This window comes from Apteryx mantelli, chromosome 1, assembly GCF_036417845.1.
Source record: "Apteryx mantelli isolate bAptMan1 chromosome 1, bAptMan1.hap1, whole genome shotgun sequence".
Classification (NCBI taxonomy): domain Eukaryota; kingdom Metazoa; phylum Chordata; class Aves; order Apterygiformes; family Apterygidae; genus Apteryx; species Apteryx mantelli.
In genome coordinates this window covers 70075859-70092131 of record NC_089978.1, presented here as the reverse complement: position 1 = coordinate 70092131, position 16273 = coordinate 70075859, and the positions used below count along the sequence as shown (strand labels likewise).

The 16273-nt window shown below is 38.9% G+C and overlaps 2 protein-coding genes across 3 annotated transcripts; one reads left to right on the top strand and one right to left on the bottom strand.

Annotated features, from left to right (window-relative positions):
- Window positions 1-4380: 4380 nt before the first annotated feature.
- Window positions 4381-10222, bottom strand: UNC50 (unc-50 inner nuclear membrane RNA binding protein). 2 transcript variants are annotated; one of them, XM_067294421.1, is made up of 6 exons: window positions 10150-10222; window positions 8895-9178; window positions 7825-7945; window positions 5465-5604; window positions 5285-5386; window positions 4381-4694 (listed from the first exon to the last, which is right to left on the bottom strand). In XM_067294421.1, the coding sequence occupies exons 2-6, from the start codon at window positions 9172-9174 to the stop codon at window positions 4558-4560; spliced, it is 780 nt and encodes a 259-aa protein (XP_067150522.1). In that variant the 5' UTR covers window positions 9175-9178; window positions 10150-10222; the 3' UTR covers window positions 4381-4557. The 2 variants fall into 2 exon arrangements, with proteins under 2 accessions (XP_067150522.1, XP_067150529.1); XM_067294428.1 differs by lacking the exon at window positions 10150-10222 and adding an exon at window positions 9549-9779.
- Window positions 10223-10356: 134 nt separating this feature from the next.
- Window positions 10357-14449, top strand: COA5 (cytochrome c oxidase assembly factor 5). The gene is made up of 3 exons (XM_013954256.2): window positions 10357-10565; window positions 10728-10811; window positions 12367-14449. The coding sequence occupies exons 1-3, from the start codon at window positions 10464-10466 to the stop codon at window positions 12406-12408; spliced, it is 228 nt and encodes a 75-aa protein (XP_013809710.1). The 5' UTR covers window positions 10357-10463; the 3' UTR covers window positions 12409-14449.
- The last annotated feature ends 1824 nt before the right edge of the window (window positions 14450-16273 follow it).

The following is a 16273-nucleotide window of genomic DNA, read 5'->3' as shown; positions in this document are numbered from 1 at the left end:
GCGCTTTGGGTTAAATCCACAGGAGATTGTTGCAGTGCTAATGTTGCCACTGTCCTTAAGAGTCCTTCCGCTTCCATGCTGCTGCATAAGGATGCAGGCATGGGAAGAGTTAAATTATCCTGTCAGAAGTAGTCAGGAGGAGGAGAGGCAGAAACTCCCCTCTTTAATAGGAGCGAGGTGCCTAATTAAGGTTGGAGGGAGGCATCTGCCCTGGTCTGGGGTTCTCAGCTGTGCTGCGAGCCTCCTGCCTGGAGCTGCCACCTGGAAAGCAGGCCCCCACAGCTCTGGGCTCAGGGCTCTGGGTATGGGCAAAACCCATTGTGGAGCCCCTGATTTAGAGTGGGGATCTTGAATTCATGTCTGCAGCATGAAAATTCTTCTGAAACATTTGGTCCGTTTTTCATGAGGTATCAATAGAAGCAGGGGCTGACTCTCCAGCTTTGCAAGCTGAAAGCCATTGCCACTGGGATATAGTCGACCTGTCTTGTCTTCTGCTTTGCTGGCAAATTGTGTTGTAGCTAAAACAACATTCACATTTAAGAGCTTAAATACTTTTAAAGACCATAGTCATTTTGTTTTAGCTGTGTTATCTGAGGACAAAGGGAAGACAAGATTTGTACACAGAGGTAAGATCTTTTATTTAGACTGACTGGTGTAAGTTGAAAAAAGTAGATGACCTACCAGGCAGGACTTGTTTGCTTTTTTTGGATTATGCCAGCTGGTGTAAATAAGATGTTACATATAAAGTTTGTCTTGCCCATGGAGACGGTAGGTGTAAGTTAAGCACCAGCCTTGTAAGTGGAGTTTGTTCTTGGACTTAGGAATGTGGATTTATGCGCTCAGAAATCCAAAGTGAATCTAGCCTATTGTGGTGCCACAGCACAATCTGTAATGTATAATCCCATTCAGTCAAGGTATTACCAAGTAATGGTTTTTCATTGCATATTAGCTAGCAAAAGTCTAAGAAATTATTTGGACCTCATGTTAATTATTCTCTTCTCAGTTGTGCCTGTGAATGAATGATGCAGGTAATTTGAACTATAGCTGTTTACTACAATTTAGATTGCAGAAATAAATGTTAGATGTTTCTAACATTTTCTTAATGTAAGTACTTTTGTTGACAGTAACTTTCATCTTTTTCCATGAAACAAAAACAGTTTATAAGTTAATTGGCACCATTTATTAAGAACGCTGAGTGCTTATTCTTAAAGCATCACTGTTCCTAATGTTTGATAATAGTTAAGACGTATCACTGATGATAAATCTAAATGTATAGAAACCTTACCAAACTGATTGCAGTATTCTGGTGTTACCAGTATATTTATTTCTCAAATGTTGAGATGAAATTTATCAAAAAACACAAATTAACTTATGCTTGATAAAGTATATTCGTTTTTCTAAAGATTATTGCATTTTTATTACATTGTACTAGCAGGAGTTGGAAATGCTCTGGGCTGCTTTAACATTTAAAATGTTCTTGAGACCGTGTACTTCTAAATAAATGTGCCAGATTAGTACAGATTAATTTATAATGAATCATTTGGGAGGAAAAATGTGTTTTATAGATTCAGGTAAATTCAGACCTGGTGTTATTGAATAGTTCTACAAATTTCCTTGGAAACTTTGCCGGTAAGAAGAGAGAGGGGAAAATATTTTCTGTCTGATCAGCTCTACAGACAGCTATTTTGGGCTTTCAAACTTTGAAATTCCAATCCCCAAGTCAGTCTAAAGTGGTCCGAAGCCTCCTTTCTGGAATTACAGCAAAATAAGAATGCTTCAACTATTTGGCCCAATAGTCATTAGCTTGGCCATTGTTCATGACTGGGTGTATTCCGGATAGATTTGTGTGTCTGTCTCAGTTGTAAGTTACAGTATTTAACACAAGTTCATCTGAGTGTCTGCAACCAATTACCTGATTTTTTGGGGAGTCTTTTCCTACATTTATTTAACCTCAAATTGTTTTTAACTTGGCCTTTAAAATCTCCTGTAGGTCAATAAAACTTACAGTAACCAAATAATGGAAAGTGTTTCAAAACAAACTATATCATCAGCTCCTTCTGATGTTGTTAAAGCTTCAGAAAAGATGAAGCTTTTCTGAAATCAAATGCATTGCGATAAACCTTCATTTTCTGGGCAAATTATTTTTAACTGCTTATCTTGGATGCCAAACAGACCAGCTTGATTATAGCACTGGCTTTTCTGAGCAGATCATGATTGCTTTGGACCACAGAAAGATTAAGACTGTCAGTATAGAATTAATCTTGCTTTGCTCATTCAGTGGGTGGGCCTGCTGAAAACTCTGTAAATAATGTGATCAGGACGTGATCACAAATTAGCACTTTTTTATTAGCAGTATTTCAGAAGCACTGTTTCAGGCTTTGTGCTCTTGCAGGCATCTCAAACATTTATTTACATTAATAGAAAATACTCAGATGCATTTATTTCTTCTTAACTGAAAGGTGGCTTAGAAAAATTAAAATATATTTAATTAATAGACCAATAAAAGACTGGACTCTTCCATCATATCACTGCTTTTTGAGCTCTTTCAAAAGCAATTCTAAATTATATCTAGATTCAGTTTAGAGTAAAGCAATTTATAGTTTTCCCATGTGAAATATGATTCCTTGGATATGCTGGAGTGTGATTAGTCCTTGGCAAGATCAGATGATTTTGCAATATTTTTCCTCATTTTTTGCAAGTATACATTATTTCAGTAATCTTTGGGTTTTGTTAGAAATATTTGGTCCAAATGAAGTATTGTAGTAATTTGTAGTTTGTTTCTAATGTGCAAAATATTACTTTAATCTTGGGAGGGGAGGGGGAAATTCTTTTCAAACCTTTCTCCCCTGAAACAAATTGAACCTGAGTTTAAGTCTTATATTTGCTCTTATTAGGAAAGATATATTCTGAAAAACCTAAAGTAAACAGTAGTAGTAGAAAGGGGAAAAAAAAGCATACAGTTTAAATCATCTTTACAATCACCAGCTTAGTGCTGAAAGGCTGTTACATGATTATTGTTTTCAGAACGGCATTGATTGCTGATTTAAACAACAAAAAAAGCTAACCACACACTGACACAATGACCTAGTCTCTAAGAGCGTAGCTTTTTGACCTCAGTGTTCCCTGAATGTTTTTCTGATTTCTACTGTAAACAGTGAGCTAGAATTCCACAGAGCTTAATTTTGAGAACTATGAAGCCTTGTTTTAAGGGGACAAACTTTGATATCTCTAAATGAAAGGTACACAGGCCCTGAGTCCTCCATTGATTTCAATGGTATAGCCACAGGGCGCTACATATGAAGTATTTTTACTGTTGAGCTTAAGCAGATGATCACTGGTGCTAGGGTTCCTATTTAGTAAAGTTGTACAGTTTTGCTTGTAGCTGCCTGCAGGACAGGAGCTCGTGCTGTTACACCAGGGTTGAAGCAGGTTGTAACCGGAATTCTTAGCCTTCTTTGGATCAAAGGTTCAGTGCTTTACTTGTTAACGGGGAACTTTGCTCAGTGCCCGCTGAGGGGGAAACACAATTCTCTTCAAGCCTTAACAATGGCTGATACACAGTACTGTAAGACGCACTGCCAGCATATTTGGTATTTTAAGCTAAATGTAGTTTTTCCTTAGCGAACAAATTCTAGTATTGAGGTATTAAGTCTTACTGTAACTGGTTTACTGTTGCATTGTTTTTGAAATTGAATCCTAGTGCTCCAATTTTAGACTGAATGTGATGCTTTAGAAAGTTGTCACCCTCGTTTTTCAGAAGGTATTGTTTGTGATGGTCAGTTTGTACTCCTGCCTTGTGGACTTGACAGCTCTAGGCATTGCAATGGGCCTTTGTAGCCAAACTTAATTTGTACTTTCCCTCCATTTTCATTAACAAGCCACTCACAACAGTGGATGTAATAATACCCACCAGACTTCTATAGATTGGGTTTAAAAACTTGCTGCTATATTTGGAAACCTGTTATGAGTCATATTAATTGTGCCTTTCATCAATGTTTCTTCTGTGTGCCACAGCTGTCCATGTATATTTGAAATAAAGACATGAAAATAAATCTGTTCTAAAGTTCTTATATAAAAGGAAAGGATAGTTCTGTATGTAGAGGCAATTGTTGCTTTACCATTGCAACACTTTTAAAATCCTACTTTCACACAGTCCAGAGGCAAGGTATTCCAGTAGTAGTCTTATATGAAACTGCTTTTCAGTGTCACTTAAAAAAAACCAAACTTGTAATGTTGAGCTTATGCCAGTATGTGCAAAATATCTACAGTAAGAATTATGCTAAATAGACTTGTTGCAGCTAAATTTAAGCTACAAAGATGTACAAGTAATTTGTTTTTAGGAATGTACTGCAAAAGTATTCAAACAAAATTGCTAACATGTTTACTGTTGTAAATATTTTAATAAAAAATGACACTTCAAGCTTTTTTTTTTTACACAATTATCTACAATAAAGAGAAATTTACAACCATTTACAAAAAAGCTCTTAACTGTTTTTCTTTACTGTCAGACAGCTAAGATTAAACCAAACTAAACATTAGATACATGAAGTCCTGTTTTTATTTCACTCTGTATTTATAAAAAGAACAAAGCATCTTGGTGAAGTTCCAGCCGAATGCTAATGAGATCAAGTAGAGCATGATGAGAAGTGCAAAGGGGTACAAAAGAATAGCTGTGTTCTTCAAAAATGGCAATGCTGAAAGAGAGGCAACAATCAGTGAAGCAAGTATAAAATATTGCTCTCTCAAAAAAGGTATGGTAACTGCTGTAGCTAGAATGGCCTTGGGGAAAGATGGCAACAAAAAAGGTACTTCTATGCCGTCTTTGTTAGAATGGCAAGTTTGTCACCTCTGCCATATTAGTCCTACTGTTATCACAGATTTCAGAGTACTTGAGTTAATTGGTATAGCTAAGCTTCTGGGAAACAGTTCTACCTAAAACTATATTCTTAAACTCATTATACCATTTCTATCTAATGCAAATATTTTGTTGAAGTGGGTTTGGAGAAGAACAAGAAAAACTGAACTTAAGTTGCCATAGGTCTAAGGGAACAAAAGAAGCTGATATGGTAAAGAATGTTAAAAAAAAAAAAATTTTGGTTAAGATATCCACACAGCTGAAAACAGGGGTTGGATAAATTTATAACAAATTTCCTTTACAGTGAAGGAAGAATGCCTTCACCCCCAATATGAGCCTATGCTTTACAAGTCAACAGACTAAAATAATGCTCTTGCTTTTTAGTCAGTCATCTTCTGAATAATAATAAAAAATATTACCATTACTTACCACTGTATCCTAGGAATGTCACATAGATGTAATAGCCAATTGCAATCAGCCATAGTGTATTCCCAACAAAATACCCAATGACTGAATCAGATATGATGACATCTGAAAAAGACAACTGCTCTCAGCTGTTTTGATAGGGCATAATTTTAAAGCAGAGAGCACATAAAATAGTCTACTTACAATTGATGAAAAACAGTTGGATAAAATGCAAAATGACTAGAAGTGGATAGAAAGCATTCAGATGAACATCAAAGGCATATCCCCACTCCACATCATAGTCTCTGTTCTGCTGCTTTACCAAGTACTTATTAGAAATGAACCTACATGAAAAGATATTGAGAAGGTCGTTAATGTGAATATATAAAGCTGACTGACATAACACTGGTTTGAGATAGTGAGCCATACAATATCCTAACTTAGTGCTGTGACAAAGCAGTTTCTACAATTTGGGAGAAAAATATGCAAGAAGTACACAGACCAGACTATTGTTAAACCATTTCATGTTACAAGTATAATCACATTTTTTTGCATTCAACATGCAGCTGAAATACCTTGCAGGTAACAAGCACCAGCTTTTTTTTTTTTTTTTTTTTTTTAAAGTGGAAGAGTGCTACAGTTTATCAATGCAGTTACAAGTTATCAAGCACTGTTGCCACCCCTGTACCAGACAATTTCAGAAAAGTGCTTGCACATTACCTCACATTATAGACATGTTTTATTTCATTTCTATAGAAATGGCATCCTTTAGAGACAGAAAGAGGGCAGATTAACACTCTCGTTACAAGCAGGTGCTAATCAAATGAGCACTGCCTTGTATTTTAGACTATGGAACAGACCTTAAGACCTTATGTTTTCTTCAGCCAAAGTTCTGCTGACATCAGGAAGTTTGTCTCATTTAGAACTGGATCAAGAAGTCAATATATGTGCAGAAGTAAATAGTTAAAAGACCAGAACTTTCATTGTAGTATTCTCTGAAGTACTCTTAGTCCCATGGGCAGGGTCAGAAAGAGGCAGAGCCTGGATGCAAGGGGAAGCTACTGAAAAAGGGGGAGCCTGCAGTGGAGGAAGGGTCTTTATCTTACCAACATGGAGCCAGGTGACAGGTATTTAGGCCTGTAGGAAGCTGACTAAAGAATGGAGGAAAACCAACAGATGCTGAAGTCTTTTTGGATCAGGATAGTACATCCTTAAGCTTCAGAATGTTTGACCCACAAACTGCTGGAGAATGAGAGGGACTATTACTTAGGTAAGTATTACAATATGCTCTTCCCCAAGCATGTTATGGGCTGCTCTCCCAGACAGGACACTAGGCTAGATGGGTCCTTCATTTATCAGCTACAGTTCTTACACATATTTGATCCTGAATTTTGCAATTACAAATGGGTATTTCCAATGTCACTGTTTGAAAGGAATCCATCCCTTTTCTGATCAGCATCACTACAAGATGCCTGTGAAGTGCTCCTGATTCCTTGCAAATTTTCTTTTTCCACCACTACCACAAAGAGTTTTTGGTAGAGAAAATTCTTTCTTCTGTGCTCTCACCTTGTCCCAGTGCAAGTGACTTCCTGTTGTTCCATGGTTCCCTTGCTGACCTGGCACACGTCTATAATATGCTGAGGCCTGGGTTATGAACTCACTTGCTACTGTCTCTCCCCTTCTATAAGCCAAACGGAGGGCAAAAAGTGACAAAAGCAGAGGAGCCACATGGAGGCAGACCTCTGCCACGCTTCCATAAGTCTATTGCTTTTTCTTCTTCAGTAAGCCACAAAAGAGAGACAAAAAGTGACAGGGCTGTTTTTGCTTCTGCCCTTATTTCCTGGTTTCAGTGCATGTGATTACAAGTGACAGCTGTTACCTCTGTGTAAGGAAGGAAGAAAATTAGCTGCCTTTACCACAGCATCCTGGAGAACAGGAAAAGCAACACCTAAGACAAGAAGCTGTTTTGCTGTTTCTACACAGCTGGTAATTTTCTTCTTTCTGGGCCAGAGAGTGAGCCTGCTCATGAAGGTTAGTGTGCGCCTCTGGGCGTTACAGGATAAAACTGACAGCGATTACCACCATTGGAACAAAGCTGATATGTATGAAATAGTCAGAACCGACACTGATTGTAGTAGAAACAGGTAAAATGCTTCTGCAAGAAACATGGGTCAGTTTTATACTTTCCCACTTAAATATTATCATCATTAGGCTTACGTTATTTAAGCTATTTACTCAACCAAACTAGGGAATGAAGGATTTTTCTGATCACCATCTTTGGAATTACTGCTGAAGTCCAACCAGCTCAGAAAGAAAGAAAACAAACCGAAACACTGATCATAATACAAACTTTCTAAACATCAGTCTTCTTCTGCAAGAAATAGTAAAGAAAAATATGTCTTTTTTTTAAACCAAAGATTGAAGGAATACCCACAGCAGCACAAAAACCTATAGTCATATTTACTTTGTAATTTTGCCCAAAACAGAAGAATAACCATCTTGCAAACAGGACTATTGATGACTTGACAGCAATACTGAATTCTGTTTCAGACATTACTACTTACCACATTAAAGTTGCTATCAGAAGGCCAACACCTACACAGTCTATGAATACAACCCAAAGTAGGAGCTTTATTGTTTCAAAAAATCCCATGTCCAGCACAAATCCAAATCCCACAGTAGACACTGAAAAGAGAAAAAGAGATTATTAAAATTAGCTGTAGAGAAAAGAGAGAGAGATCTTAAATTGGTATGTTTTTAAGTGTGCTGTTATGAAACTTCCAGAGTTTCATTTTTATTTTCCTCCTGGAGATTTTCAGTCCAACAGCCTGTTTTTTTCCTCATCAAATACTAGGTATGGTGCAATTTGTCATAATGTAATTCCTTTCACAGGTTGGAGAACATTCATCTGCACTTTGGCTTAACAATATAATAGCAAACTGCCTTGCCCCCAACTATTTTTAAGAATTGACCAGAATGCTACACAGAATGTTTGTTTTATAAAAGCTAATTGTTAACACAAAACATGCATTTGGTGATACACACTTTTATTCCAGAGCTAAAAGCTTTGCTGTTACTATCAGCAATGTGCTGTATTACAGAAGACTAGGATAATACTTTCCTTATTGCATTTTAAGTTCAGTCTGAAAACTACATGTGAGAGACTTTGATTGCTGATAGCTTAATTTCGCAATATAAAGAAACTCACTGGGGCCTTTATTGTAAAAACAGTGTGTTATCTGTAATGGCTTACATCCTTGCATCTGCTAAACCAAGGGTTCACCTTTTTTCTTCTTAACTAAATCACTGCTAAGTGCCATAGGTTTTTTATTATTGGCTTTAAAGTTAAAGGGAAGCACATAATTTGGAATGTAATAAAAAATGAGTTACAATAAAGGGATTTATTCAAGACAACTACATAACATCTGCAGTTACACATCCTGTGTTTTCTAATTTCTACCTTAACTTCCAACAGGTTAGGCCATCATCTTTTATTGCATTTTGATTAAAAAGTAATCCATACATACTAGTCTTTTTTTTCTGTGGCTAGAAGGGCTACAAACGTTCATCCCTGAACTTTAAAGAACCATCTTTTCCTCCCTCTCATTTATGCACTCTCTTCCTGGGCACTTACCACACAGCCAGATACTGAGAAGTACTAAGAAAGCAGGATCATCTCTTGCCCACTGGTCCTTTGTTTGTTTTCTATAGTGAAAGTTCCTATAAACCCTCTGCGGTGAAGTAAATAGGTAGAGCATCTGCCACAGAGCAAACTCAAAATCCATTTGTCGGAAATGGAAGAGCCTCCGCAGGTACTTGTAGCGCTTCGCTCCAGCCGTATGCCTTGCAGCATCTCTGGAGTTCAGTGCACCATTGCCCTGGTTCCGAGAATTAACTGAAGTAGTCGGCAGCATTTTGCTAGAGAAGAAATTTCAGAAAATGCATTTATCTTTGCATGCGATAAGATTAAAAAATTCATGCCCCACATGCTGCATTTGTAATACTGTAGTCATAAAAACATAACTATGCAGGTACAAACTACAATGTTTACATGCGAGTTGGATAGGTACGGTGGTCAGGCAGTCACTTAACTGACTGCTACTCCCTGCTAGGAATGGAAAATTAAGAGCAGGCTATTTTGCTTCCAGTATTGTTTGTCAAATAAGTCAAGCTAGAAAACACTAGAAAACACTCCACTGAAGTGCACCATCCCACTGGCCTGTCTACCTGCTACGAAGCTGTCCTCCCCTGCCTTTCCAGGCTAGAAGGGGTGCACGATGGCACTCACCTTCCTGCTGCCCGAGGGGCTGGGACAATGCCGTACGCCTACAGATTTGAAGGCGAGATCTCTCCGAGTACTGTACATGCATACAGTCACACGAGTAATTTCAGACAATAACAACAGACCTGTTTTCCCAGAACTGTTAGGAGAGAATATGCAGAGTGACAAACGGGGTGAAGGGGTGAGGTTCCCCAATTCCCAGGCCTGGGGCGGAGCCCAGTGCAGCCCGGCACCGCCCGAAGCGGCCTCTGCCCGGGGAGCAGCCCCTGAACCCCAAACCCCATTTGGGGACCCCCGCGCCCGCTCTGCCAGGCCCGCCGGCCGCGGGCAGCGCCGCCGGGCCGCAGCAGCCATCCCGTCAGGGGGACCCGGGCAGCTCGGCCAAAACGCCCGGCTTCCCCGGCCCCGCCGAGCCGGGGCCGGACAGCGCGGAGCGGCGCCGGGGAGGGAGCGGGCAGGCACCGAGCCCCCCCTCCCCCGCCCAAAGGCCGCGGCCCCGCAAACGGCCGAGCTCGCGCCGCGCCCGCGGGGAGCCGCGGCGTCCGTTGGGGCTCGGCTCGCGCCCGCGGGCCGGGGGGAGGGGGGAAAAGGGGGGGAGGGGTCCCACCTGCGCCTCCGGGCCGCGCCGCGCCGCGAGCCCCCGCCTCGCCCCGCGCGTGCGCGCGCACGACGCCACAGCGGCTTCCAGCAACGTCGCACGGCGCGCGCGAGTGACCGAGCCCGCAATCACGTGATGCCGAAGCACGCTGGGCGCGGCCCCAGCAGGGCGTTCCTCCCCGGGGGCCGCCCCGCCCCGCCCCTTCCTCCTCCCGCCGGAAGCGGGGAGAGGGGGGCGGACGGCAAGATGGCGGCGACCTGGGCTCCCGCGGGAGGGGGCGGCGAGGGTGCGCTGTAGCGAAGCGCGGTGCTACGCCTGCCGCGATGCCCAAGTACTACGAGGAGAAGGAGGAGGACGGGCGGGCGTGTGGGGGAGTCAGGGAGGATCTGCGGCAGTGCCTGCTGGAGAGCCCCTGCGTCCTGGAGGTGAGCGCGGCGCCCCCACCCCGCAATGTAACTTAGGAAGAAAACATAAGTTATTGTACCGTCGCAAGGTTCTGGCTAAATCTTCTCTGAGGTGTTTTGATGGTTTTTTTGTGCTGCAGAAATTCATTAAATTTTTTTAATACCCCGCTTTTCGTCCGACAGGAAAACAAAACCCCTAGACAATGCTTGAAAGAGGGATGCTGCAGAAGTTTGCAAATTACTTTTTTTGCATGCAAAAGATCGATGGTAAGTGTTTGTGTTGTGCTTTCTTGGGCTAGTGGCCTGGTTGCTTTCTCTCCCTTTCCCTGTTTTCTGCAGGAAAACACACTTAAATTCAGTGAAGCTGATATCATTAAGTAGAATAACTCTTTTTTTTTTTTCCAATTCCCTTTAAAATATGAATGTTGTACACCATTTTCATTAATCAAAATAAAGTTTTATAGATTATGACTGATTTAAAAGATGCATATTTAAATTGAAGTAGGCTTAGAATGTGACAGGTAAGACAAATGAATTAGATATTTTTACTATTTTGAATAAAGCTTTGGTTTAAACACAGTAATATCAATAGACAAGGTAATTGTAAGGTATGGGCTTCAGAGGCTAATTTTTGTCTGTGAGGTCATTGGTAGAAACACATACAGAGGGTATTTAAGTTAAAAGGATGTCTTACTGAGACTGTCACTGTCAAAGCAGGCCGTTGGATTTGAAGATATGCAATCATTAATTTATTTGTGTTATTTAAATTTATGCTGAAAACCAGTCTATTTTTCTAGGGAGTTAGTTATCAAGTATGGTATTGAGAAGCTTATTATAAAAATATAATTGTATATAGTTTCCCCATTTTTGATTGGAGTTCCTTGTGTGGAAATGTCTTGCTTGTACTGCCATAATATTAAAAATAGTTAAGATGTGGCAAAAATCATTAGGATTTTTGCTTTTTTTTTTTTGTCAGAGAATATACTCTCTTGTTGGAGGAGTAAACTTTAGTACAGTGTATGTACTTAAATAGGAGCAAGATTTAAAGTGGAAGCTGCTTGGTGACTGGACAAGCTGTACCATCTAATCCTGTGTTTTAGCTCTTTAATTTTATCACAGTTCTGAATTCCAAGAGTTAGTTAATGGAGATAAAAGATACCTCTTCTTCACTGAAGTGCAATCAGTAACTGCAATCTAAATTCAGAACTGTTCCAAGATCAAATTAAATTTTCTACTGCACTGGGAAAGAACTTGCAATTTACTTTAAGTGCTGCACAGTAGCTTTATTTTAGTTTTACTTCCATTTTTTGCCTTCCATTAAATGCCCCCCCCCCTTTTTTTTTAACTTCCCAGAATAAACTCAGTTTTTACAAGTTGACTATTATGTCATTTTTTTACTGATGTTTTCAGACACTCTTATTTATTCCTGTCCACACAGAGAGTTGCAATGACTCCCCCTTCAACCCAATCTGAATTTTCATCCTTCAGTTTATTGGTTAAGTTCGGAAAAACAGATCTAAGCAGATTTACACTGCATATTTTCCATATTTTCCCTGCCAGCCCATTATGCTGTTCGGTCATCTGTGTTATTACCCTTTTATTTATTTCAGAATGTTACCTGTGTGTGAAATTTAAGGTAATAGAATGTGTGTTTCACTGGAAAAATTCTATGACCTGTTGGCTACATCACCAATTTTCTTTATAGTGACTTCTATTCTGTGCTTTTCTCTGTTTTTGTAAAGTGCCAAAATAGCACAAACTCTCTGAAGTATTTCTTTTGCAAAGTGTAGTATGCTATTAATATATTGACTTCAATCTTCAGTTGGATACCAGAGCAAGATTCAGAGGAAGGAAGGGATACTGAAGTACTCGTGAGGAGAACCAGCCGTGGGAAATCGGAGTTTGTCAGCATTTTAAGCAAAACAGAGACTAAAGTAAGAAGATGCATCTGCTGCATCCCTGCATGCAGTGTTTTTATGGAAGGTATCTACTTCTGAGGATTCTGATAGATTGAGCTGGATGTGCATTTTAAATGTTAAAAAGAAAGCAGATGCAACACTGCGAGTTCTGGCCAAAATAGGTACCTTTCATGCACTTGTAATAAAATACATAAAATCCAAAATAAGCCGCAGCAGTTATCTTTGTGTTTTGAAGTGAAGCTGTCTTTTGTAGTTATGTTATTTCTGATAATGTTTTGCTATTGCAAATAATGCAAAATTATGGAAGTTGTGAGTTCACTCAACTAGTATCTCATAGGATACCTCAGGACAGAGCTGTTGTTTCCAGACATGATGGGCTGACCAAGGCTGTGAAATATATGTGCTAGCTGCTTCCTTCCCAATAGGTCTATTAGTCAATAAACCTGCACTAATAGGTAAGAGTGGTGATGTTTATGCAGTCCCACATACGCAAGGATGGCATTTCTTTCATCTTGCTGCAAATTTCTTTTAATATGAGGATTGATGCACATGTTTATTTTTGCAGTCTAGTCTCACTGAACAGCTAGATTAAAATTTGGTTTCTCTAAAGAAAAGGGTGTCTGATGTATAGTAATCTGTCTCTTCATTGTATCAACACAGGTACAGGAGAACTATAGCATTATTCTGTTCAATAGTTTGAGAGCTGTATGCCAGGATTGCCTGTATGCTAATTATATTTCTTTGGATGGGGAGGGGAGGAGGGGTCCCTCACATGCAAACAGTTAAGGAGACCATGGTTGCTTTTGCTGTATTCTAGAAGTATCTGTAAGAGTATTTAAGTTCCTCTGAGATGACTCTGGACCATCTTTTTGCCTTATTTTCCAAGGAAGTATGTAAATACTAATCCAAACACATGCACAGACTAGGGATGATCGTTTAGACTCTGTTGTGTTTATTGGAAATTGAATTCCACAAATTTACTTTGTAACTTGTGAGCATTTTTCTTATTTTTACTTTGTCACTCCTCTGTGAATTCTTTGGTTTGTATATGTGGGTGTAAAATGTTCAAATTGCCGTTCATATTCATTAGATTATAACTTACATCTATTATATACTTTTAAAAATGTGCTCTTCCTTTAGATTTTTTTTTTACTTAAATTTGCCTACATTATAAAACAGCTGCATTGAAAAAGCAAACAAATGAATGGAGGAAGACATTGTGTTGCTTTCCTTTGATCAAGGATGACTCTGGCAGATCTGTCTGCAATATGACAGTGTTCTTTGAGACGCAGATAGCTATATCAGTTAGTCTCTCTTGGCCCACCTTGGTAAGAAACCAAGATGTACATTGATAACTAACATTAAATACAACATAAAGTGTATCTGTAGCCAAAACTTAGTGATTTTATTTAAGAACTTGCTTCAGAAGAACACTCCTTTTTCCTTTGTGAGCGTCCCTGCCTTGTTCCATGCCTTTTGGCGGGGGGGGGGAGGTAATGCAACTCCTGTATGTGAAAACTCAAATAATTTCAGACAAGCTGATCAGAAGCAAGTTTAGGAAATAATGAGAGGAGAGAGATTCATAGTAACTTCTTTTTTTGCTAAAATCTATATCAAAGTAGCTTGTTTACACTTAGTCTAGGCAGATGCATACAACACTTAGAGTATATGTGAAACCAATGACTTCAGTGAAAGAGTGCAAGTTGATTGTGTGATTCTGTCTCTCTCAAGCAGCTGTTCTGTGATAAGCCCAAGTATGATTATATTCCTTTTTGTATGTATAATTAATACATTCATTTTAAACTCAAAGATGGGCATTGGAATTTGCATAATTTTTTTGCAGTGATAAATCAACACTGATTTCACATTTTTAATGTTTTGTTGATCATGCAGAAACTAGTTTTGTCCAAGTGCTGTCAACATACTAAGTTTTCCATGATCTAGTTACCTTATTATCTGTTTATATAAACTTAACTGATAAACTGATATGACGTCTGCAAGTTGTCTTAACCTAGCCCTGTATTTCAAAGTATTACTCAGACGCTTTCTCTCCGGTGGGGAAGGGAAGATGAGGGGAAAAATAGAATTTGTAGCTACTTTTGAAGATAATTAGATGTCACAGAGAGCAGAGGGAATGGTATGTGGTTTGGAAGACAAGGAGCCTTCTGTGCTGCCTCACAACAGGGGCCTATAGGTTTGATATGCAGGTGATCACTTCCTTTCTCTCAGTCCTAATCACAGAGCTTCAGTGGTGCCACAGAAGCTCCTTTGGAAAGGAACAGGCTAACAGATAACTAAAGTTATTTTTATTCATTGGCTTGATCCAATGGAGATCAAGCGTTAAAATCAAATGAAGTGTTTGTTATTAGATGCTTCAGAATTTCATAACTAATCTACCAAATGACTTTTATTATTTAATCTCATAGAACCTCTTAATGGGAATATTTCCTAATCTGGGACCAAAATAGTTCACTAGACTACCTAGGACAGTATAAAATATATATATATCTAAATACTGACTTGCTCAAGAGACCACAGTTGTTCCATTCCAACATTGTATAACATAATATTCTGTCTAAAAAAGACTAGTTATATAATTGCCTTGGGACTTTGAGTGCTGTCCTGCCTGAGAGCTCTTAATGTTTCCTGTGTGACTTTTAAAAACACTTAACCTGTTTTATTAATTGAAAGCACTAAGTACTATAAATTTCTGCATATGACTCCAGCTTTTCTTCCTAATGCACAAAATGTTTTCCTTTGAATATGCTGATATTTTAAGTCCCCTGAATTGTGCTCTACTACAGGTTTTTATTAAAATATAGAGATTTTTAATCTATGGTGGATCTTGCAAGATTGAAAACTTAATATGTTGGAACCTATGAAATTTGAGCATCAAGGATAAAAGGTTGAAATGGTGCCAAAAGGCTCTTGCTTGGTTTTAGAATCACTTCTATATGCAGTGCTAATCATTGCTATCCAATAAGTACAGGATGCAGTTTACAAAAAGCTTTCATTGTTGCATTAATTTCACCCTTGTTTTACATGGTGGCAGAGTAAAAAGACGCTGAATGCTTCCGACTATCACATCACAAACTGTGGCTCAGTCAGCGTTAAGTACATTTCTGTGTTATTACATCTAGTTTTACTAACTAGCATGTACTGTTTGTGGTCCAGTCCTGCAAACACATTTGTACTTATATAGCTGTAAACGTGAATAATTTTGCGATATGTAAGTGCTTATTATAGTTAAAAAGAGGCCAGAGTCACATTCTCTGATTTGAAAATTCTTCAGGACGTGAGCTATATTCTCTAAAGCTTGTATGAAGTGATGAGCCCCTTGTTTAAGCAGAATTTGTTTAATGAAGGCCCATGTATATTTAGTGAAAAGCAAGAGAAAGGGGTTGGGGTTTAACAAGTATGCATTAGCTAATGTATTTTTTAAGCCACAACTATTAAAAGGAAAGACAAACCTTTTTTTTTTTTTTTTTTTTTTTTTTACTGCTTTTGAAAGCTGCTCTGCTTCCAGAATGCATGTATTTGTTACAAACAGCTTCGTTATTCACATGCTGGTGAGCATAAGAAATTGGTTGCCTGTTCTTTCTTTAAGTTTCTGGGGATTAGCAGGTTGTATGATGGTAGTCTTAAGTTTCTAAAAGATACTTTTTAAAAATATATATACTTTTCTTTTAAATAACATTTTTATTTTGGTGCAAATCCAGAACAAACTAGACCGCTATCTCCTTTTCATAAGACAAGCACTTGGTGAAATCATCCAGTTCTAAAAATGCAGCTGCAGAGCATAGGCGATAA